The sequence below is a fragment of the Schistocerca gregaria genome, chromosome 3 (assembly GCF_023897955.1).
Source record: "Schistocerca gregaria isolate iqSchGreg1 chromosome 3, iqSchGreg1.2, whole genome shotgun sequence".
Classification (NCBI taxonomy): domain Eukaryota; kingdom Metazoa; phylum Arthropoda; class Insecta; order Orthoptera; family Acrididae; genus Schistocerca; species Schistocerca gregaria.
In genome coordinates, this window is record NC_064922.1 from 561,710,082 (window position 1) to 561,730,570 (window position 20,489).

The 20,489-nt window shown below is 44.0% G+C and overlaps 1 protein-coding gene across 1 annotated transcript in view; it reads right to left on the reverse strand.

Annotated features, from left to right (window-relative positions):
- Nucleotides 1-250: 250 nt before the first annotated feature.
- The window catches only part of LOC126355462 (protein enabled homolog), a 501,028-nt gene continuing 480,789 nt past the window's right edge, over nucleotides 251-20,489 (reverse strand). Inside the window, exon 7 of the mRNA XM_050005778.1 lies at nucleotides 251-715. Coding sequence (XP_049861735.1) covers nucleotides 251-715 — 465 coding nt within the window. The remainder of the gene's footprint in view (nucleotides 716-20,489) is intronic.

Below are 20,489 nucleotides of genomic sequence, written 5' to 3' on the forward strand. Positions count from 1 at the left end.
ACAAAAATAAATAAAAAATTAGTTATTTAACTTTATGACTTCCCTCGTAAAGACGAGTAAACTTGCGCTGCGTCATTACATTTCATTCACTGTACGATCATATGAAACAGACGATGAGACTTCTCGGTTTATAACGTACTGCTGAATGACGGTAGTCGGTTAATGTTGCGAACCGGTAACGCTACGTAAGGGAAAAGGGCACTAGAGCACATGAGCAGTCGATTGTCGGTTAAGGCACGGCGTCTGACGCTCAGACGGTGGCGTCTAGTTCCTCGTCAGAGGGCGGCTCCGCCAGCAGCGGGCTGCCGTCGGGCGGCGGCGCCGACGGTGTAGTGGGGGCGGAGCGCGACAGCCAGCGGCGGCCCGGCACGGCGCGCGGGGGCAGGAGGCGGCGCGGCCGCGACAGCTGGGGCGGCGGGGGCGGTGCCGGCGGCGTCGGGGGCGGCGCGGGAGGCGGCGGGCCGCGCGCCTTGGCCAGCGGCTCCAGCGTGGGGCTGGTGGCGCGCGGCGGCGATCCCGGGGACCCGGACCCTGCCAGGCTGCTCACGTCGGAGGCGGTGGCGGAGGAGGAGGCGGAGGGGGCGCGCCGGTCCGCCTCGGGGCTCACCGTCACGGGAACGCCCGCCATATCCGCTGCCCCCGCGGGACCTGAGGCCGACGTCAAGCCGTCCAGGCTGCCCGCAGAAGAGTAGGGCGGTGGCACTGCCGTATTCGCCTGTAACATAGTATACATTCCCTCAAACTAAACACCGTCACGCTCGATAATGAGCAGCGCTAGGAAATAGTAACGTCACTGTATGCATGTTATGCAAGAGGATCATTCGACAGTTAAACAACTTTTTCCTGCTCCGTGGGTTGACAGCACTAGCGCGACAATGACCTGCCTTACCCTCAATGTTGTTCTTGTGCATTAGCTCTGTTAGTTCAGTGAATAAGTACAATAAATTAAATTAAGTGCAAATACTCTGCCACAGGACACCGTGGACCACGCGGCCCTTACTCCAACATACTCAGGAAACATCACTGAATAACATCCGAGCCGGCCGCGGTGTGGTCTAGCGGTTCTAGGCGCTCAGTCCGGAACCGCGCGACTGCTACGGTCGCTGGTTCGAGTCCTGCCTCGGGCATGGATGTGTGTGATGTCCTTAGGTTAGTTAGGTTTAAGTAGTTCTAAGTTCTAGGGGACTGATGACCACAGATGTTAAGTCCCATATTGCTCAGAGCCATTTGAACCATTTGAATAACATCCGATATTTTCTCGTTGAAGGTGATGAGTGCTTAGCGTGTAAGTGTATTGCACCAGTGGTAGCGACGCCAGCTATTGACCTGTTGGTAATGCTTAACGTGCAGCACTTTGGCTTACGAGAGAGGCAAGTGGCAAAACCCAGGTCAAATCAAAAAAATTGTTCAAATGGCTCTGAGCACTATGGGACTTAACTTCTGAGGTCATCAGTCCCCTAGAACTTATAACTACTTAAACCTAACTAACCTAAGGACATCACACGCGTCCATGCCCGAGGCAGGATTCGAACCTGCGACCGTAGCGGTCACGCGGTTCCAAACTGAAGCGCTTAGAACCGCACGGCCACACCGGCCGGCCAGGTCAAATCAGTATACTGCATTGATCACCATACGTCTGGTACACCAGACGGCGTAACTCGATTTTGAGGCTGTTTTCCCACATCGTTTACGTAAATGTTGAGTTCGTTCGCAAATTCAGTATCAAAAAAGTGATATACAAACTGTTAAAACACAGTAACAAAGTTAACACGATTTACAAACATAAAGGGTCGCGCGGGATTAGCCGAGCGGTCTAGGGCGCTGCAGTCACGGGCAGTGAGCCTGGTCCCGGCGGAGGTTTGAGTCCTCCCTCGGGCATGGGTGTGTGTGTTTGTCCTTAGGATAATTTAGGTTAAGTAGTGTGTAAGCTTAGGGACTGATGACCTTAGCACTTAAGTTCCATAAGATTTCACACATATTTGAACATAATTTTCTTTTTTTTTTTTTTCAAACATAAGGTGCTCACAACTTTCCTCCCTTGCCTTAACTGACTCTGTGACGATGTGGAGGATATCTGGCCACAGAATTAAAATATTTAAAATATATAATGCCATATGGTGAGACATACTCGAATGAACCCTGTGACCAAGGTGTAACACTTGGAGAAACAATCAGAAGTGAGGATGACAGTTACAACATTAGAAGTGATGAATGTGAAAATGCACTAGAGCAGTGTGTTTGACAGAGGAGACAACGCTCTGTTGTCTAGCGAGATACTGACATCATTACCCAACATAATTACAGGTTCAACCTACTCTAACGTCTGGAGTAACGTACACAACAATGATCGCCACAAACATCTTTTTAAATACTATTCCAAGAAGAACATAAACAATCTCGACCGCAAGTACTTTCCTTCTTTCTTTTTTATTTTGACCTTACTGGTTTCGGTCTGTTTAAGACCATCTTCAGACCTCATACCATGACGGTAGGTGGTGGCAGTGAACGGAGCAGGCGTTACGACTCGTGGAATCGAAAAGCCTGCTCCGTTCACCGCCACGTAGTATGAGCTATGAAGATGGTATAAAACAGATTGAAATCAGTAAACTCAACAACAAAAAAGTTTCTTGCGATCTAGACTGTGTATGCTCATTTTAAAGTAATAACAGAACCGCTGTTCCCCAAGACAAATGTTCTCAACAATTTTTTTTAATAATCGTTTATCTGATTGCTGACAAGCAGTGTCAGAAATGGTGTGGCTGAATCGGTGAGAGTACAGTGAGGCCGCCGAGAGATACAGGGGAGCCAACTAGGCGCTGTCCCCACTGGCGAGATAGGCAGCGATATGGCAGCAACACGCGATAGCTCCGTTTCAGCTCTTCGCCAGACGCCAAATGTACAGCATATTTACTCAAGACCGAAAAGAAGTACGGCTTTCCATCCAGCGCTAAAAACAATTTCGATATTTTAGTAAAGAAGCCATAAAATGCACCAAACGTGAAGTGGCCAGTGACTACTGCAAACTTTTCTGAATGTGCAGGATAACGTACTTTACTTTGAACTATAGCAGTAGTTGCAGGCAATAACGAAAAGAAAACCAGTTCACTATCAAGCTGACATATGTGGCTATAAGATGCGGAAATAAAGTTTTTTACTAGATAGTTGCCTCAAAACCGAACAGAAGGACTTCGTAGCAAAGAAGGTGCGCGATTCCCAAAACTGTGGTTTTTATTTCTTTTACGCGAAAAGTAAAAGCTTTACTGAGAAACTAATTACAGAGACGCGTGTAGCTTTGCTTCATCTACAAAAAATAATTTTTTTAGTTAAATCGGATGATTTGAAATTTCACTCCCCGCGTATAGTGCGATGCCACTTGTGTGAGCGATCACCACAACATGTTGCGCCGGTCTATACGATAGGGATACGTGTCGGTGTCGTACTGCTGCCGTCCCAGTTAAGTCGCTTCAACTGCAGTTCTGTGCACTCCACCGATTCGGGTTGCTTCGCATCGTATCGCGTAGCGTATTGCATATCGCATCGCTTCACTGTGAACCGCACATCACACACACAGAAATGAATACACTACTGGCCATTAAAATTGCTACACCAAGAAGAAACGCAGATGATAAAGGAGTATTCATTGGACAAATATATTATACTAGAACTGACATGTGATTACATTTTCACGCAGTTTGGGTGCATAGATCGCAAGAAATCAGTACCCGTAATAACGGCCTTGATACGCCTGGGCATTGAGTCAAACAGAACTTCGATGGCGTGTACAGGTACAGCTGCCATGCAGCTTCAACACGATACCACAGTTCATCAAGAGTAGTGACTGGCGTATTGTGACGAGCCGGTTCTTCGGTCACCATTGACCAGACGGTTTCAATTGGTGAGAGATCTGAAGAATGTGCTGGTCAGGGCAGCAGTTTAAGATTTTCTGTATCCAGAAAGGCCCGTGCATTATCCTGCTGAAATGTAGGCTTTCGCAGGCATCTAATGAAGGGTAGAGCTACAGGTCGTAACACATCTGAAATGTCACGTCCACTGTTAAAATTGCCGTCAATGCGAACAAGAGGTGACCGTGAATTGTAACCAATGGCACCCCATACCATTGCGCTGGGTGATACGCCAGTGTGGCGATGACGAGTACTCGCTTCCAATGTGCGTTCACGGCGATGACGCCAAATACGGATGCGACCATCATGACGCTGTAAAGAGAACCTGGATTCATCCGAGAAAATGACGTTTTGCCATTCGTGCACCCAGGTTCGTCGTTGAGTACACCATCGCAGGCGCTCCTGCCTGTGATGCAGCGTCAAGGGTAACCGCAGCCATGGTCTCAGAGCTGATAGTCTATGCTGCTGCAAACGTCGTCGAACTGTTCGTGCAGATGGTTGTTGCTCTGAAAAGCTAATCATTTGCATGTCACAGCATCTTCTTTCTGTCGGTTAAATTTCGCGTCTGTATCACGTCATCTTCGTGGTGTAGCAATTTTAAAGGCCAGTAGTGTACACTCCTGGAAACTGAAATAAGAAGACCGTGAATTCATTGTCCCAGGAAGGGTAAACTTTATTGACACATTCATGGGGTCAGATACATCACATGATCACACTGACAGAACCACAGGCACATAGACACAGGCAACAGAGCATGCACAATGTCGGCACTAGTACAGTGTATATCAACCTTTCGCAGCAATGCAGGCTGCTATTCTCCCATGAAGACGATCGTAGAGATGCTGGATGTAGTCCTGTGGAACGGCTTGCCATGCCATTTCCACCTGGCGCCTCAGTTGGACCAGCGTTCGTGCTGGACGTGCAGACCGCGTGAGACGACGCTTCATCCAGTCCCAAACATGCTCAATGGGGGACAGATCCGGAGATCTTGCTGGCCAGGTTAGTTGACTTACACCTTCTAGAGCACGTTGGGTGGCACAGGATACATGCGGACGTGCATTGTCCTGTTGGAACAACAAATTCCCTTGCCGGTCTAGGAATGGTAGAACGATGGGTTCGATGACGGTTTGGATGTACCGTGCACTATTCAGTGTCCCCTCGACGATCACCAGAGGTGTACGGCCAGTGTAGGAGATCGCTCCCCACACCATGATGCCGAGTGTTGGCTCTGTGTGCCTCGGTCGTATGCAGTCCTGATTGTAGCGCTCACCTGCACGGCGCCAAACACGCATACGACCATCATTGGCACCAAGGCAGAAGCGACTCTCATCGCTGAAGACGACACGTCTCCATTCGTCCCTCCATTCACGCCTGTCGCGACACCACTGTAGGCGGGCTGCACGATGTTGGGGCGTGAGCGGAAGACGGCCTAACCTTGTGCGGGACCATAGCCCAGCTTCATGGAGACGGTTGCGAATAGTCCTCGCCGATACCCCAGGAGCAACAGTGTCCCTAATTTGCTGGGAAGTGGCGGTGCGGTCCCCTACGGCACTGTGTAGGATCCTACGGTCTTGGCGTGCATCCGTGCGTCGCTGCGGTCGGGTCCCAGGTCGACGGGCACGTGCACCTTCCGCCGACCACTGGCGACAACATCGGTGTACTGTGGAGACCTCACGCCCCACGTGTTGAGCAACCGCATGCCCACTATACGCCCTCGCTCAAAGTCCGTCAACTGCACATACGGTTCACGTCCACGCTGTCGCGGCATGCTACCAGTGTTAAAGACTGCGATGGAGCTCCGTATGCCACGGCAAACTGGCTGACACTGGCGGCGGCGGTGCACAAATGCTGCGCAGCTAGCGCCATTCGACGGCCTACACCGCGGTTCCTGGTGTGTCCGCTGTACCGTGCGTGTGATCATTGCTTGTACAGCCCTCTCGCAGTGTCCGGAGCAAGTATGGTGGGTCTGACACACCGGTGTCAATGTGTTCTTTTTTCCATTTCCAGGAGTGTATATACATTCACGCTCAGTAAAAAGACAGAACACCTTGAACGACTAGAGACACGACGTTTATACTCACTGGACGTGTACGTTAGTATGATCTGCAGAAACGATTAGCATTTGAACCATCGACCTGCGGATTCAAGGTCAACACTGATATAGCGGTGCAACACCACCTACCGATAAAATGTGTCTGCGGCTCTCGTTGTCGCATGGAACCTCCGGTAATGGATCAGTGCGACATCAGCAGACGTGCGGGATGGCTCGCAGACGTAGGCGAGAATCGTACTGTCAAGTTAGTGAGTCTGAGAGAGGGCGCACTATTAGCGTGAGAGAATGTGGTGTCCATCCAGGAAATTACTGTTCGTCTGGGGAAAAGTATCTCGGCAGTGCAATGGGTATGCTTTATGGTTCACGGAAGAACATCGACATCTCATCCGAATGGCATTGCAGCACAGATCTGCGTCCGCCTCTGGCCTGGCGCAAAAGTGGAACAGTGGAACACATGTTAGAATGTCAGGGGTGACAGTCCGTCGCGGTTTATTGTGGCATGACATGCGCGTCGTCCACTTCTCCGCCTACCTTTGACAAGTGTGTAGAAGCATGCTAGACGGCAATGGTGTGCAGAAACATCCTAGACGGCAACGGTGTATGAAACGACGTCACTGGGGATAGGAATGGCATCAGATAGTGTTTTCTGACGAATCCGGGTTCTGTTTCTTTGAAAATGATGGCCGCATTTTGGTTTGCAGCAGACAGGTCGGTCTGCTGAGCGGCATCACAGTGGCTCCATTCGCACAAGACATACAGCGCCAAATCAAGGTCTTATGGTGTGGGATGCTGTCGGATGGAACCACAAATCACAGTTGGTGCTGGTCCAGGGCACTGTGACCTACATCCTGCGACCCGTAACCATATCCTTTCTGCACTACACCCCAAACACCATTGTTCAGCAAAACAGTGCTCGACCACAAGTTGCTGCACGCACACGTGCCTTCTCGGTGTCACAGGATGTCAGCCTTTTGCCCTGGCCCGCCAGATCGCCGGACTTGTCGCCAATAGAAAATGTGTCGGATATGGTGGAACGACGGTCACAGCGCACTGGGTCAATGCCAACCACCACAGATGAACTTCGGAACCAGGTGAATGCAACATGGTTAGCTATACCACAGGACGCCATTCGCGCCTTATACGCGTTGATAACATCACGCATGCAACAAGTTACCAGGGCCCATGGCGGACCCTGAGCATGCTAGGCAACAGGACACGTGCTCAACCGAGATAACTGAACTGCTAATCATTTCTGCAGAACATACTAATGTACATATCTTCTGAAAATGGACGTCCTACTTCTAGTCGTTAAAGGTGTTCTGTTTTTTTTTCTGCACATGAGATGCCTACACTTAAGGCAGAACTCTCACACACCACCAGGAAATGGGTCATAGTGTGCAAAGGAAGAATCCCTTTTCTGGATAGATGAATGAACCTTAGGGATGAGTGATTGAGTAAGAGTCTACGAATTTGTCTTTCCGATTATTTAAGCAAACCAATTAATCAATCATTAGTTGGTTTCTAATAATCGATTATTTGATCATTGTTTTGACAGTCTTTTAGATTTACAAAGAATTCCCCAAAAATAACACTTAAAAAAAAAGGTTTAGTTGTACAAAAAAAGATAGTATCACACTTCCATTTCTCTTTACATACCCGACTTTCAAATACATAATTACTATCTTCTTTATTTTCATCAGAAATTATGTACCTATTTAACATTTATTACCGAGTAAAGTTAATTAGTATCGTTACTTTAAACACATATACTTTACTGAACATGCTTACAAGTGTCGAAATTTTTCAGTAAATGGACTAAGGAACATTAATTTACATAACCTATTTCTGTTGAGTCTCGAACAGCCAACTGTTGCGGTTTCCCTGTCTTAAAAAACAGACTTTCAGAAGGAACAGAGGATGGCACTATTCCCGGATGTTTATGAGCAACGCTGTGAAAAATAGAATATACTGCCTCGTTGTCTTTCAAGAACTGCAGAGGAGATTATTTTCCGTTGATTACAGGATGGTGCAAAAAAATGGTTCAAATGGCTCTGAGCACTATGGGACTTAACGTCTGTGGCCATCAGTCCCCTAGGATTTAGAACTACTTAAACCTAACTAACCTAAGGACATCACACACATCCATGCCCGAGGCAGGATTCGAACCTGCGACCGTAACAGTCACGCGGTTCCGGACTGAGTGCCTAGAACCGCTAGACCACAGCGGCCGGCATGTTGGTGCAAACGGAATAGAATTTCACATACTGAATTCTGCCTAACTGCTATTGCTGTGGTGCAACTCTGTTCCTGCTGTACTGATACTTGGGAATAATCCACAAATCGTTTTCTGTAGTAACCGGTAGTGGTGATTCATTTTGAATGACACGGCTTGTAAAACGGAAAGAGTTTGTTCATGTAAGGGTTATATTCAATTAACTAATCGTAAACATAAGAGATTATGTAAAATTAATTAACATGGAAGAATTGTCAGTAGACCGATAATAAATTATTTGATTAATTACGATTACTTGATTAACTACAAATAATCGCCTATTCCTAATCAACCTACACCTCGGGGTCTCTTGGAGGTCACCTTATCTGCCTGGATGAGTGATTCGCATGTAGGAGGGAGGCAGCTATAAACCACTTCCATTTGGATCTACCAAATATCGCTCTGCGATGTTCACACCAAGCTTTCGGCAAACGCTCACTTTACTTGGAGAGATTCATATAAAGCACTCTTGTGGTATCTGTACTGGTACACTTGAGTGACAGGTTTCTCAACAAAGGGTCCTTCCTGGAGTTTGCGCCGATTGGTGACAGAACTGTTATCATTTACCTGGGTCCGGATACAGAAGATTGAGGAAATGTTTAAATTAAAGTTTTCCTGTTCGAGTGTTGTGTTGTGATTTGAGACATACGGTCTCTCCATTTTCACGTAAGTGGATTGTGAGCAAAACGTTTGCACGCCACTACCAGTTTGTCGGTTGTTTAGAGGAACGATCGTTAATCCCGCATGTTGGTACTATTCGAATCTGGCTTAACTCGTAATCTCGTCAACTATCGTTCTGTGCGCTAGGCTGTAGATCTTTAAAGAGCTGTAAGTGATGGTTCAGACACAATTTAATTCTTCCTGTGATTCCTGCGGTAATTTTCCGTTTGATATAACAGATAATTACGCGTGGAAGAAGGGGACAGCTGTGTTTACATAAGAGACCTGTTTCCTTGGAGCTCTGCTACGTTGTTCGACACAAAATAACTTAACACGTTGGCTTCTATGTATATCAGATTCATACATAAGTTCACTTCCTTGGAAGGCCATGTGCATCAAATTGATAGACATATTCCGGGCCGTGTTTATAATTCGTATACAGAGATCCTATGAATTCAAACGAATATACAGTTACCATGGCCTCCAGGATAGGCTTCGAAATTAGTTGACGGACAGTCTGACAGTTGACTCTTGTAGTCTGCCATGCAGACAACTGTTTCCTTGCGCTTACAAACTCTGGTTACACTCGCGGTGACTCGTGCGGCAACAATGCTAAGAATAATGTGTGTTTGAAGTCGTGTTTGGGTGAAGATTGAACTTGTTTAAGTTTGTGACAATATCCAACACGAAGACAATTCCGGTTTGGCTGGATGAGAAAAGCGAATTCAGCGACATTGAGGCTAGTTTGTCTGGCGAAGTATCTGATATTGATCCTAAATACTGTCCCGAGAGTTGCGATCGTGGTTCCGACGATTCTGATGAAGGTGACCGAGGAAAAGAAAAACAGCAACTGTTGAGGATTCATAAAATATGCCTCCCTGATACGTTTCCTAAGTTACTTGGCATGATGTAACTGGAAATATGAATGACTTAACCACAACTTGTAATGAGGGAATTGCTGCTCATATGAAGACGAAAACGACTGGAAGATGTGATGAACTGAATTTTAATCGATTGTTTATTTGATGACCAAGTTTTGAAATAATTTTCACAGACAGGAATCGTTATGCCGAGCAACTAATTACTAACTATATTGTCAGGAGGTTCGAGTCCTTCCTCGGGCATGGGTGTGTGTGTTGCTCTTAGCATAAGTTACTTTAAGTTAGTTTAAGTAGTGTGTAAGTCTAGGGACCAATGGCCTCAGCAGTTTGATCCCTTAGGAATTGCCGGCCGGAGTGGACGTGCGGTTCTAGGCGCTACAGTCTGGAGTTGAACGACCGCTACGGTCGCAGGTTCGAATCCTGCCTTTGGCATGGATGTGTGTGATGTCCTTAGGTTAGTTAGGTTTAATTAGTTTTAAGTTCTAGGCGACTGATGACCTCAGAAGTTAAGTCGCATAGTGCTCAGAGCCATTTGTACCTTAGGAGTTCACACAAGTTTTGTATCGTCAGTGATAAATGCACAGTCGGTGACAGAATTCGCGATACCTCTCGCCTTGTTGTTATACTAAATCGCACAGCTTTACTGTCTATTAATGCAGCATAACTTGTAAGGAGACAAAGGTGCTACGACATATTATTGTCTGTAGATGTGAAGGCGAAAAAAACAATCCAACCATTGTGAGAGTGTTTTAGATAATGTGCAAGACTATATTGCTGCCGATTTATTTATCTCTTCTGCTCATATGCTGTGTTCAATAAACTAAGAACAAAGCCCTAATTACTATACATTGTGCTAATACTAATTATGTAATTACAACATATCACGATAACGCTACCAAAAAGGCTCTTTTAATAAAACACAGTATCCCAAATTGTCAAGAATTAGCAGGATAATACTCGCTTTCGGCTTCGAAACATTAAACGTCTACGTTCAGTCCACAGTGATACTTAAGCAGCGTTATGGGTCTACCACGGAAGAACGCAAATGTAGCAGTAGGTTTTTATGTTACAGGCATTGTGTGAAATCCTGGTATTCTATAGAAAGCCTAGGTAATATATAGAATTTCCGATGGTTTTGGACAAACTATCAAATGTAATTTTTTTGTGAAAGTGTTACATACTTTTCCTAGGCATTCTATACAATTCCTAGGCATTACACAGAATGATCCGTACCATTTACGAAAAGGGTTAAAAGGGCACAAGAGGAGAAGCGTTTATGAATTAACGCGCATTTACAAATGATTAATTCGATATATTCTTGTCATTTAGGTTAATTATTCTGAATTATTATCACTTAAGGGTTCACAAAGGGGTAGCTAATTTATGGTTTTGAGTCCAGCACGCTTTTTCCAACAAGCACTGAAGAATCCTTCGCTTTTCACGTTGCAATATCTTTGTCCTAGTCATCACTAGGACAGGCAGAAAGTGCTATTTGAGGCTGTTGTATGTTTGGGTACTGAGAAAAAACGGTGTTTTGCATAACTGGCCGACCTCACATCGAACTAAATAAGGTTTTGCCCTGCAACAGGTTTGAAGTTCTTTTGAGTATACTAGTTTTTTGGGTCAACAGTGACACAATCAAAGGCCAATCGTACTTATTTTTACTATTAGCTAATCTAATAAACTGTATATTTCACAAATTGTATTGCCCTGATGAGAAAGTGTACACTGATGAACTACAGTGCGTTTTACAGGAAGGCTGGAGTCCCGCCAGTATATTTCAGGTAAACGAAATAAACAATTTCTCAAGCTATTTTTCAAGCTGCGCGTTCAGCTGGCAAGAAAAAATGTATGCTGGAAAGGATATTGATCATGAAGTGTCTTCTCGTGTGGTGATGGAATTCATGGATCCATTGTTGAATGTCGGACGCACTCTGTACATCGTCAATTACAACACAAGCGTCGCCTTAGCCTGTAAGCTGAACATACATTCAGCCCAACTCGTTGATACATTGAGACATAACAGAATGTACAACCCAACGATCATAGTGAAAGAAAAGGTCAGGAAAGGTGAAATATCTATGCAATGTAACACAAAAAATGTTGTAGGAAAATGGGAGGACAAGGGAGACGTCTTGTTTCCGACCTCGAAGGAAGTTCAAGAAATGGTAGCAAGCACCTCAAAAAAGGAGCAACCAAAACACCATCCACGGGCTGCAAAATCCGTCATAGATGTGTCAGATCAAATGGCATCTCATGCCTTAGCTTTACGAAATGTGTGAAATGTGTGAAATGAACTGCATTGGAGCTCCGCACAAATATGCCAGTGGTCAGTGCTCAAGGTACTACAAGTAAGGAACTGATAAAAACATGCACGTAAGTGAATTTCGAGAGAAAGTTGCATTTATATTGATAAAACTGGAAATCCGGAAGATGGAAGTCACCAGGAACAAGAGGAACATCAAGTTCACTGAGCAATGTCAAGCAAGAAACCGGCAGCAAGAGGAACAGATGCACATCATGTTACTGAAGATAGTCTCAAAAATTTGGTCGAGCTGAAGTTAAGAAGAAATCAAAGCAAATCATCACAAACTGAAAGGGTTGTCCGAGTAATAACTTCATGCATTTGGCATTAATTCAAATTCGTTGTCACATCTGCTGTGAACGTGTAAACCAGCCTGTTGAGGTATTAAATATTCAAAATTTATTTTTTGTACTATTCTTCCAAAAAAAAGTAATTCGTCTGAAATGCTGAAAGGAGTCTTGATTTATTATTAAAGTTTGTGCATAATTCGTGCAGACATAGCTTAGCGGGAAAGATGCTGAAGAAATTAACTTCGCAGGCCATGTGTCTAACAGTTATACGCACCTGAAAAAGGTCTTGGTCCGGTACATAGCCCTGGGTAATTCAGATCCGGCAGCAAATGTGTTAAACTGATGCTTTACATTACTGCTGTTCTGGTTTGTCTCAGTACTATGGAGACATAAATGGCTTCTATGTTGAGAACGTAATCGACTGTCTCCTACAACACACAACTGTATTTCCCTTTTTCGTCGACTCTTTTATCATACCGACACTTATATAACATAGGATGTCCAGACATCCCTCAGTTCAGTGAAAATAGAGAAAGGAATCAGCTATCACAAAATATAAGTGCATCATTGATAACTATTGTTAAACGAAAGGTTAAGAAAGATAGGACGCTATGTCTCCTTAACAGACTGACAAAAAACTCGTTAAGTGCTTATGCAGCCAATACCAAACATCCAGTATTGTAGAGTAGAAAGCGGGCGCTCTACGACCGAAGTTTAGAAATACTGTACGCCACGTGCTAGATTAGTTTGTTCCACAGAAGATGGTGAAGAATGTAAAGTACCCACCAGAGTTCAATTATAATTATAGAAAGTAATAATTCTTTGGATATCGTTTGAGCTGGTAGGAACGTTGTATTTTGGCCCACATCTCGTGGTCGTGCGGTAGCGTTCTCGCTCCCCACGCCCTTCCCGGGTTCGATTCCCGGCGGGGTCAGGAATTTTCTCTGCCTCGTGATGGCTGGGTGTTGTGTTATGTCCTTAGGTTAGTTAGGTTTAAGTAGTTCTAAGTTCTAGGGGACTGATGACCACAGATGTTAAGTCCCATAGTGCTCCGAGCCATTTGAACCATTTTTGAACCTTGTATTTTGTGATTAAATAAATAAAATGTATAACAGTTAAAAGTAAAACGCCGAAGGAAGGAAGTGTAAACAAGTAAAACAACAGGAAGCAAGACAACAGCATGATAAACTATGACAGGCCGTAGAATGTGTGATCGATATAGAACTACAAGCACAAAAATAACTGATCGCGTCATGTGAGACTGAGCGATAAACAAAAATTCACTATAGAAAGCACAGAAAGTGCTGAACCATCACAGGGTAAAGCAAAGTCAAATCTAGATTGCGTAAGGCAGAATTACTCTACAGTTAACATTAGGACATTACTGCGAAAGTTGGTAGAATTACGTTGCAAATTCATGCCAAAAATGAATTCTTACTGAGAAATTAAAGCTGAACAAAGTCAAAAATACGGCTGTGTCGGCGGCCTGAGTGGCCGAGCGGCTCTAGGCGCTACAGTCTGGAACCGCGCGACCGCTACGGTCGCAGGTTCGAATCCTGCCGCGGGCATGGATGTGTGTGATGTCTTTAGGTTAGTTATATTTAAGTAGTTCTAAGTTCTAGGGGACTGATTACCTCAGAAGTTCAGTCCCATAGTGCTCAGAGCCAGTTGAATCAGCCGGCTGTGTCATAAGTGTTAAGTAAATTCGAAAGCCAGACATTATCAGTTTACAGTTTACCAGTACTAAAAAAAAAAAAAACGACGCATGTCGGTCGTAAGAGAATTCTGTTAATGGATCAAAGTCGTCTGACAAGATGCTCGTTGAGCATAATGGCAGCAAAACGAAGTGCTACACAGATGCAAAATGACATAAATAGAAATAAGTTTTCTTTTATAGCTTTCTAATGTTCGTTCATTTGTTTAAATGTATAAAGTTGAATATCATCCCATTATAAATTTGTTTAATTTGTACGGTTTATTATCAACGGATATTCATACAAAAGAGTTGAAGGATTACAAAAAAAACAATAAGAACATAGACTTCTGTGGCACCAGCGTCCATTTCAATAAAAGTTCTTTTTTGTGTAGACGTCAAAAATGTAATAAAAGCACCAATGCTTCGGCTTTCATACAGCTAAAGCAGGCACCAGGCTCACGCTGTCTTGGTTGTCAGGATGCTTGAGGAGCTGCTCCAGCTCGCTCCGGAAACACCACGTTGGAGGCAACAGGAAGCTCTTGACGGGTCTCAAACGCCCCTGGCTAACGCTCAAGCAGCATCCCATTACGATGGAAAATTCCACTAATTTTGCCGATGACAGATGATAAAAATTAGCATATTACAGTACTTGAAATATGCATTTAATATCTCTCTCCACTGATCACGTCATTCCGTTAACACACAGGACGCCCGGACGGCCATCTGTCCTTAAATGGAGGGACAGGAGCCGTAAAATACACGTAAACCACAAGCGGTCTCCCTAATGAAGGTGGCAAGCTCAAGCCACGTTCACCATACCACGAACCCACTTGCAGCTCCAGCGCCCAGAACCGCTATCAAAAAGTTTATTTTACCTATATAGCTAAACTAAATATGTGATCCGACATAAGAATTCAGTAGCTAATACTTCGTTGACTTATATAGCTAAATAAAGTAAAACGAACTTCATGTTACCTTACAATCACAATCCAACATAATTACCAATCACTAACACAAGCCAAAAATTCATTAACACCAATTTCGGCAAACAAGAAATACACAATTATACACATATACCGCACACCTACAACAAAAATATCAAACCATAAAAACATACTAGGCTGGTGCATAAGTTCACAATGTTTTTATTTTGTATGTTGGTATACTGGTTGCTATGAGTCTACTTATCGATTGTCATTTCTTATTTTTTACTTCACTGTTGCTATTTCAGTTCACATATTGTCATTTCATCTTTTGTAAATAGTGAGTGGAGGTGTGACGCCAGAAAATGGAGTACCAAACATTCCGGAGATATTCTTTTGTTCGAATTCAATAGATGAGTGAAGCATCAGAGGCAGCCAGAAACATTTGCGTCGTGTATGGAGATAACGTCAATGGAGGAGCTCAGCAAGAAAATGATTTTCTCGTTTTAAGGGTGATTGTTTTGGCATTAGAGACTGTCCCAATTCAAGAAGTTTAAATTTTTATGCAGTATATCGGTACCGGACCTTCAGGCACTGTAGTACAACAAACCGAGAAAAGTGCGTCTGTAGGATAGATCTATAACGTGCTGTAGCTTTGAAACTACATATTTGTGCAGTGAGCAACTATAAATATGGAATTCACCAAATACGGCCCGGTAGCTTTAGAAGCACCCATGGTTTGTGGGCAGCGCCTTTGATCATTAATCAAAACGTCCTCGGTCCCGTGTTCGAACTCCGTCGCCTCTTAAACTTTGAATAAAATTCAGCATTTGCGGCCCAAGACTTCCGGCATAAGAAGTCTGCCTCATTCTGCCAACGGTCTTGTCAAAGAGGATGGAGGAGTGGACACAGGTTCAGGGCGCATTCTTGTCATTAGGGTCAGAAAATGCCCCTAATTGCGGAAGAACCAGCAATGATCAACGGCATGAAGATGCAGAAGGCAATGGAAACCACTGCATAAAAGACACATAACGTGTATCCACCGGACGTGTGGCCTGTAATTGAAATCCTGTCGTGACGATCTATCCATCAGCCAGAGATTCCGAAATAGACCCCCTATTCATATCTCCAGCAGCGAAAAAGATTGAATACTCAACGGAAGGATAAAGTTCTAACAACGTTCCACGAGTCGGGGCGTGCAAAAACTGAAGCTTGAACGTGATAGGTGACACGAGAAGAAGGCTGAATAACCAAAGAAAGGATAACGTTCAAATAACGTTCTACGAGCGAGTCGGGGCGTGGAATGGCAGAAGCTTGAACGTGATGTGGAACCTAGAAAATCTAAAAAGGGAAATGCAAGGGCACAATTCTGATGTAGTAGGTGTCAGTGAAGCGAAATGGAAAGAAGAAAAGGCCTACCGTTCATATGACTGTACGATAATACAACAGCAGCAGAAAATGGTATAACGGGAGTAGGATTCGTTATGAATAGGAAAGTAGGACAGAGAATGTGTCAGTGTGAACAGTGATAGGGCTGTTCTTATCATAATCGACAGCAAACCGACAATGATAGGTCAAGTATATATACCGACGTCGCACACTAAAGATGAAGAAATAGAGAAGTTATAAGAAGATATTGAAAGGGTAATATGTTATGTAAAGGTAGATGAAAATCTAATAGTCATCGGGGACAGGAATGCAGTTATAGGCGAAGGAGTAGAAGAAAAGGTTAAGGGAGAATATAGGCTTTGGACAAGGAATGAGAGAGGAGAAACACTAATTGAGTTCTGTAATAAATTTCAGCTAGTAATAGAAGAATCACAAGACGCGGAGGTATATTTGGAAACGGCCGGGTGATACGGGACGTTATCAGTTAGGGTACCCAGGAGCAAATATAGAACAATGCAGTTGTGATGATGCGTACATGAAGTTTAGGACTTTTTTTTATGAATCTTCCGACCGGTTTGATACGGCACGCCAGCAATTGCTCTCCTGTGCCAACCTCTTCGTCTCAGAGTAGCACTTGCAACCTAGGTCCTCAATTATTTGCTGGATGTATTCCAATCTCTATCTTCGTCTACAGTTTTTGCCCTCTTACAACTCCCTCTAGTACAATGGAAGTCATTCCCTCATGCCTTAACAGATGTCCTATCATCCTGCCCCGTCTCCTTATCAATGTTTTCCACATATTCCTTTCCTCTCCGATTCTGCGCAGAACCTCCTCATTCCTTACTTTATCACTCCACCTAATTTTCAACATTCGTCTGTAGCACCACATCTCAAATGCATCGATTCTCTTCTGTTCCGGTTTTCCCACAGTCCATGTTTTACTACCATACAATGCTGTACTATAGACGTACATTCTCAGAAATTTCTTCCTCAAATGAAGGCCTATATTTGATATTAGTAGAGTTCTCTTGGCCAGGAATGCCTTTCTTGCCATAGCTAGTCTGCTTTTGATGTCCTTCTTGCTGCCTAGGTAGCAGAATTCCTTAGCTTCATCTACATCGTGACCCTCAATCGCTGTTCTCATTTCTGCTACTTCTCATTACCTTCGTCCTTCTTCGATTTACCCTCAGTCCATACTGTGTACTCATTAGAATGTTCATTCCATTCAGCAGATCATGTAATTCTTATTCACTTTCACTCAGGATAGCCATGCCATCAGCGAATCGTATTATTGATATCCTTTCACCTTGAATTTTAATTCCACTCCTGAACTTTTATTTTATTTCCATCTTTGATTCCTCGATGCACAGATTGAACAGTAGGCTACATCCTTGCCTTACACGCTTTTTAATACGAGCACTTCGTTCTTGGTCGTCCGCTCTTATAATTCCTTCTTGGCTGTTAAACATATTGTATATGACGCTTCTGCCCCTATAGCTTACCCCTACTTTTTCCAGACTTTCGAACATCTTGCACCATTTTACACTGTCGAACACTTTTTCCAGGTCGACAAATCTTATGAACGTGTCTTGATTTTTCTTTAGTCTTGCTTCCATTACTAACCGTAACGTCAGAATTGCCTCTCTCGTGCCTTTACTTTTCCTAAAGCCAAACTGATCGTCATCTAGTGCAACCCCGATATTATTTTCCACTCTTCTGTATATTTTCCTTGTAAGAAACTTGGATGCATGAGCTGTTGAGCTGATTGTGCGATAATTCTCGCACTTGTCAGCTCTGGCCGTCTTCGGAATTGTGTGGATGATGCTTTCCGAAAGTCAGATGGTATGGCGCCAGACTCATACATTCTACACACCAACGTGAATAATCGTTTTGATGTTTTGACTTTCCTGTATGCTGAGTCTGTCCTTCCAACAATCACTTCTTTTTCGGTGTCTTCACATTTTTCCTGCAGCCATTTCGTCTTAGCTTCCCTGCACTTCCTATTTATTTCATTCCTCAGCGACCTCTATTTCTGCATTCCTGAGTTTCCCAGAACATTTTTGTACTTCCTCCTTTCATCAATCAACTGAAGTATTTATTATGTTACCCACGGTTTCTTCGCACTTACCTTCTTTGTACCTATGTCTTCCTTCCCAACCTCTATCATGGCCCTTTTTAGAGATGTCCATTCCTCTTCAATTGTACTGCCTACGGAGCTATTCCTTATTTCTGTAGCTATAGCCTTAAAGTACTTCAAGCGTATCTCATCATTCTTTAGAACTTCCGTATTTCACTTCTTTGCGTATTGATTCTTCCTGACTAATGTCTTAAGCTTCAGCCTACTCTTCATCGCTACTATATTGTGATCAGAGTGTGCATCTGCTCCCGGATACGCCTTACAATCCAGTATCTGATTATGGAATCTCTATCTGGCCATGATGTAATCTAACTGAAATCAACCCGTATCACCCGGCCTTTTCTAAGGCCATGCCATCTAGTGCATCCCCGATGTTCTTTTCCATTCTTCTGTATATTTTTCTTGTAAGCGACTTTATCAGCTGAAACTTGTTACAGAACTCAATTAGTCTTTTTCCTCTCTCATTCCTTGTCCCAAGCCCATATTCTCCTGTAATCTTTTTTTCTACTCCTTCCCCTACTACAGCATTCCAGTCCCCCATGATATTAGATTTTCATGCCTCTTTACATACTGCATTACCCTTTCAATATCCTCGTACACTTTCTCAATCTCTTCGTCTTCAGCTTACGACGTCGCAGATTAGTCAGGAAGAACTAATAGTCAAAGAAGTTGGATACGGAAGTGCTAAGGAATAACGAGATACACTTGAAGTTCTCTAAGGCTATAGATACAGCAGTAAGGAATAGCTTAGTAGGCAGCACAGTCGAAGAGGAATAGATGTGCCTAAAAAGGGAAATCACAGAAGTTTGAAAGAAAAACATAGGTAGAACGAAGGTAACAGCGAAGTAACCATGGGTAGCAGAAGAAATACTTCAGCTCATCGATAAAAGAAGGAAGTACAAAAATATGGAGGGAAATTCAGGAATACAGAAATACAAGTCGCTTAGGAATGGGATAAATAGGAAGAATAGGGAAGCTAAGTCGAAATGGCTGCAGAAATCGAGAAAGAATTGATTGTCAGAAGAACTAACTTGGCATATAGTAAAGTCAGAACAACCTTCCTTGTAATTAAAAGCAAGACAGCTAATATTAAGAGCGCAACGGGAATTCCACCGTTAACTGCAGAAGAGAGCGTGGATAGGTGGAAATGTATACTGACGGTCTCTATGTAGGGGAATACTTGTCTGATGTGGTAGAAGGAGAAACGGAGGTCTGTATAGAAGAGATAGGGGATCCAGTTTTAGAATCGGAAATTAAAAGAGCTTAGTAAGACTTAAAATCAAATAAGGCAGTAGGGATTGCTAACTTTCCATCAGAATTTCTAAAATCATTGCGGACAGTGGCAAAAAAAGAAAAGTCCACTATTCACGTTGGTGTGTAGAATGTATAACTCTGGCGACATATCATCTGATTTTCGGATCATCCACAAAGTTCCGACGACTGCAAGAGCTGACAAGTGCCTCAATTCTATCACAATCACAATGAGATTTTCACTCTGCTGAGAAGTGTGCGCTGATATTAAACTTCCTGGCAGAGTAAAACTTTGTGCGGGAAACTTTGTGCCGGACCGAGAATCGAAGTCGGGACCGACCTTTGCCATTCCCTGGCAAGTGCTCAAGCATCTCAGCTACCGAAGCACGACTCACGCCCCGTCCACACACATTTAATTCCGCCAGTACCTCGTCTCCTAGCTTCCAAACTTCACAGAAGCTCTCCTGAGAACCTTGTAGAACTAGCACTCCGTGAATAAAGGATATTGGAGAGACATGGATTAACCACAGCCTGGGGGATGTTTCCAGAATGAGATTTTCACTCTGCAGCGAGTGATATGTGATATGAAACTTCCTGGCACGTTAAAACTGTGTGCTAGACCGAAACTCGACCTCGGGACCTTTGCCTTTCGCGGGCGAGTGCTCTATCATCTGAGCTACCCAAGCACTTGCCCGTCAAAGGCAAAGGTCCCGAGTTCGAGTCTCGGTCC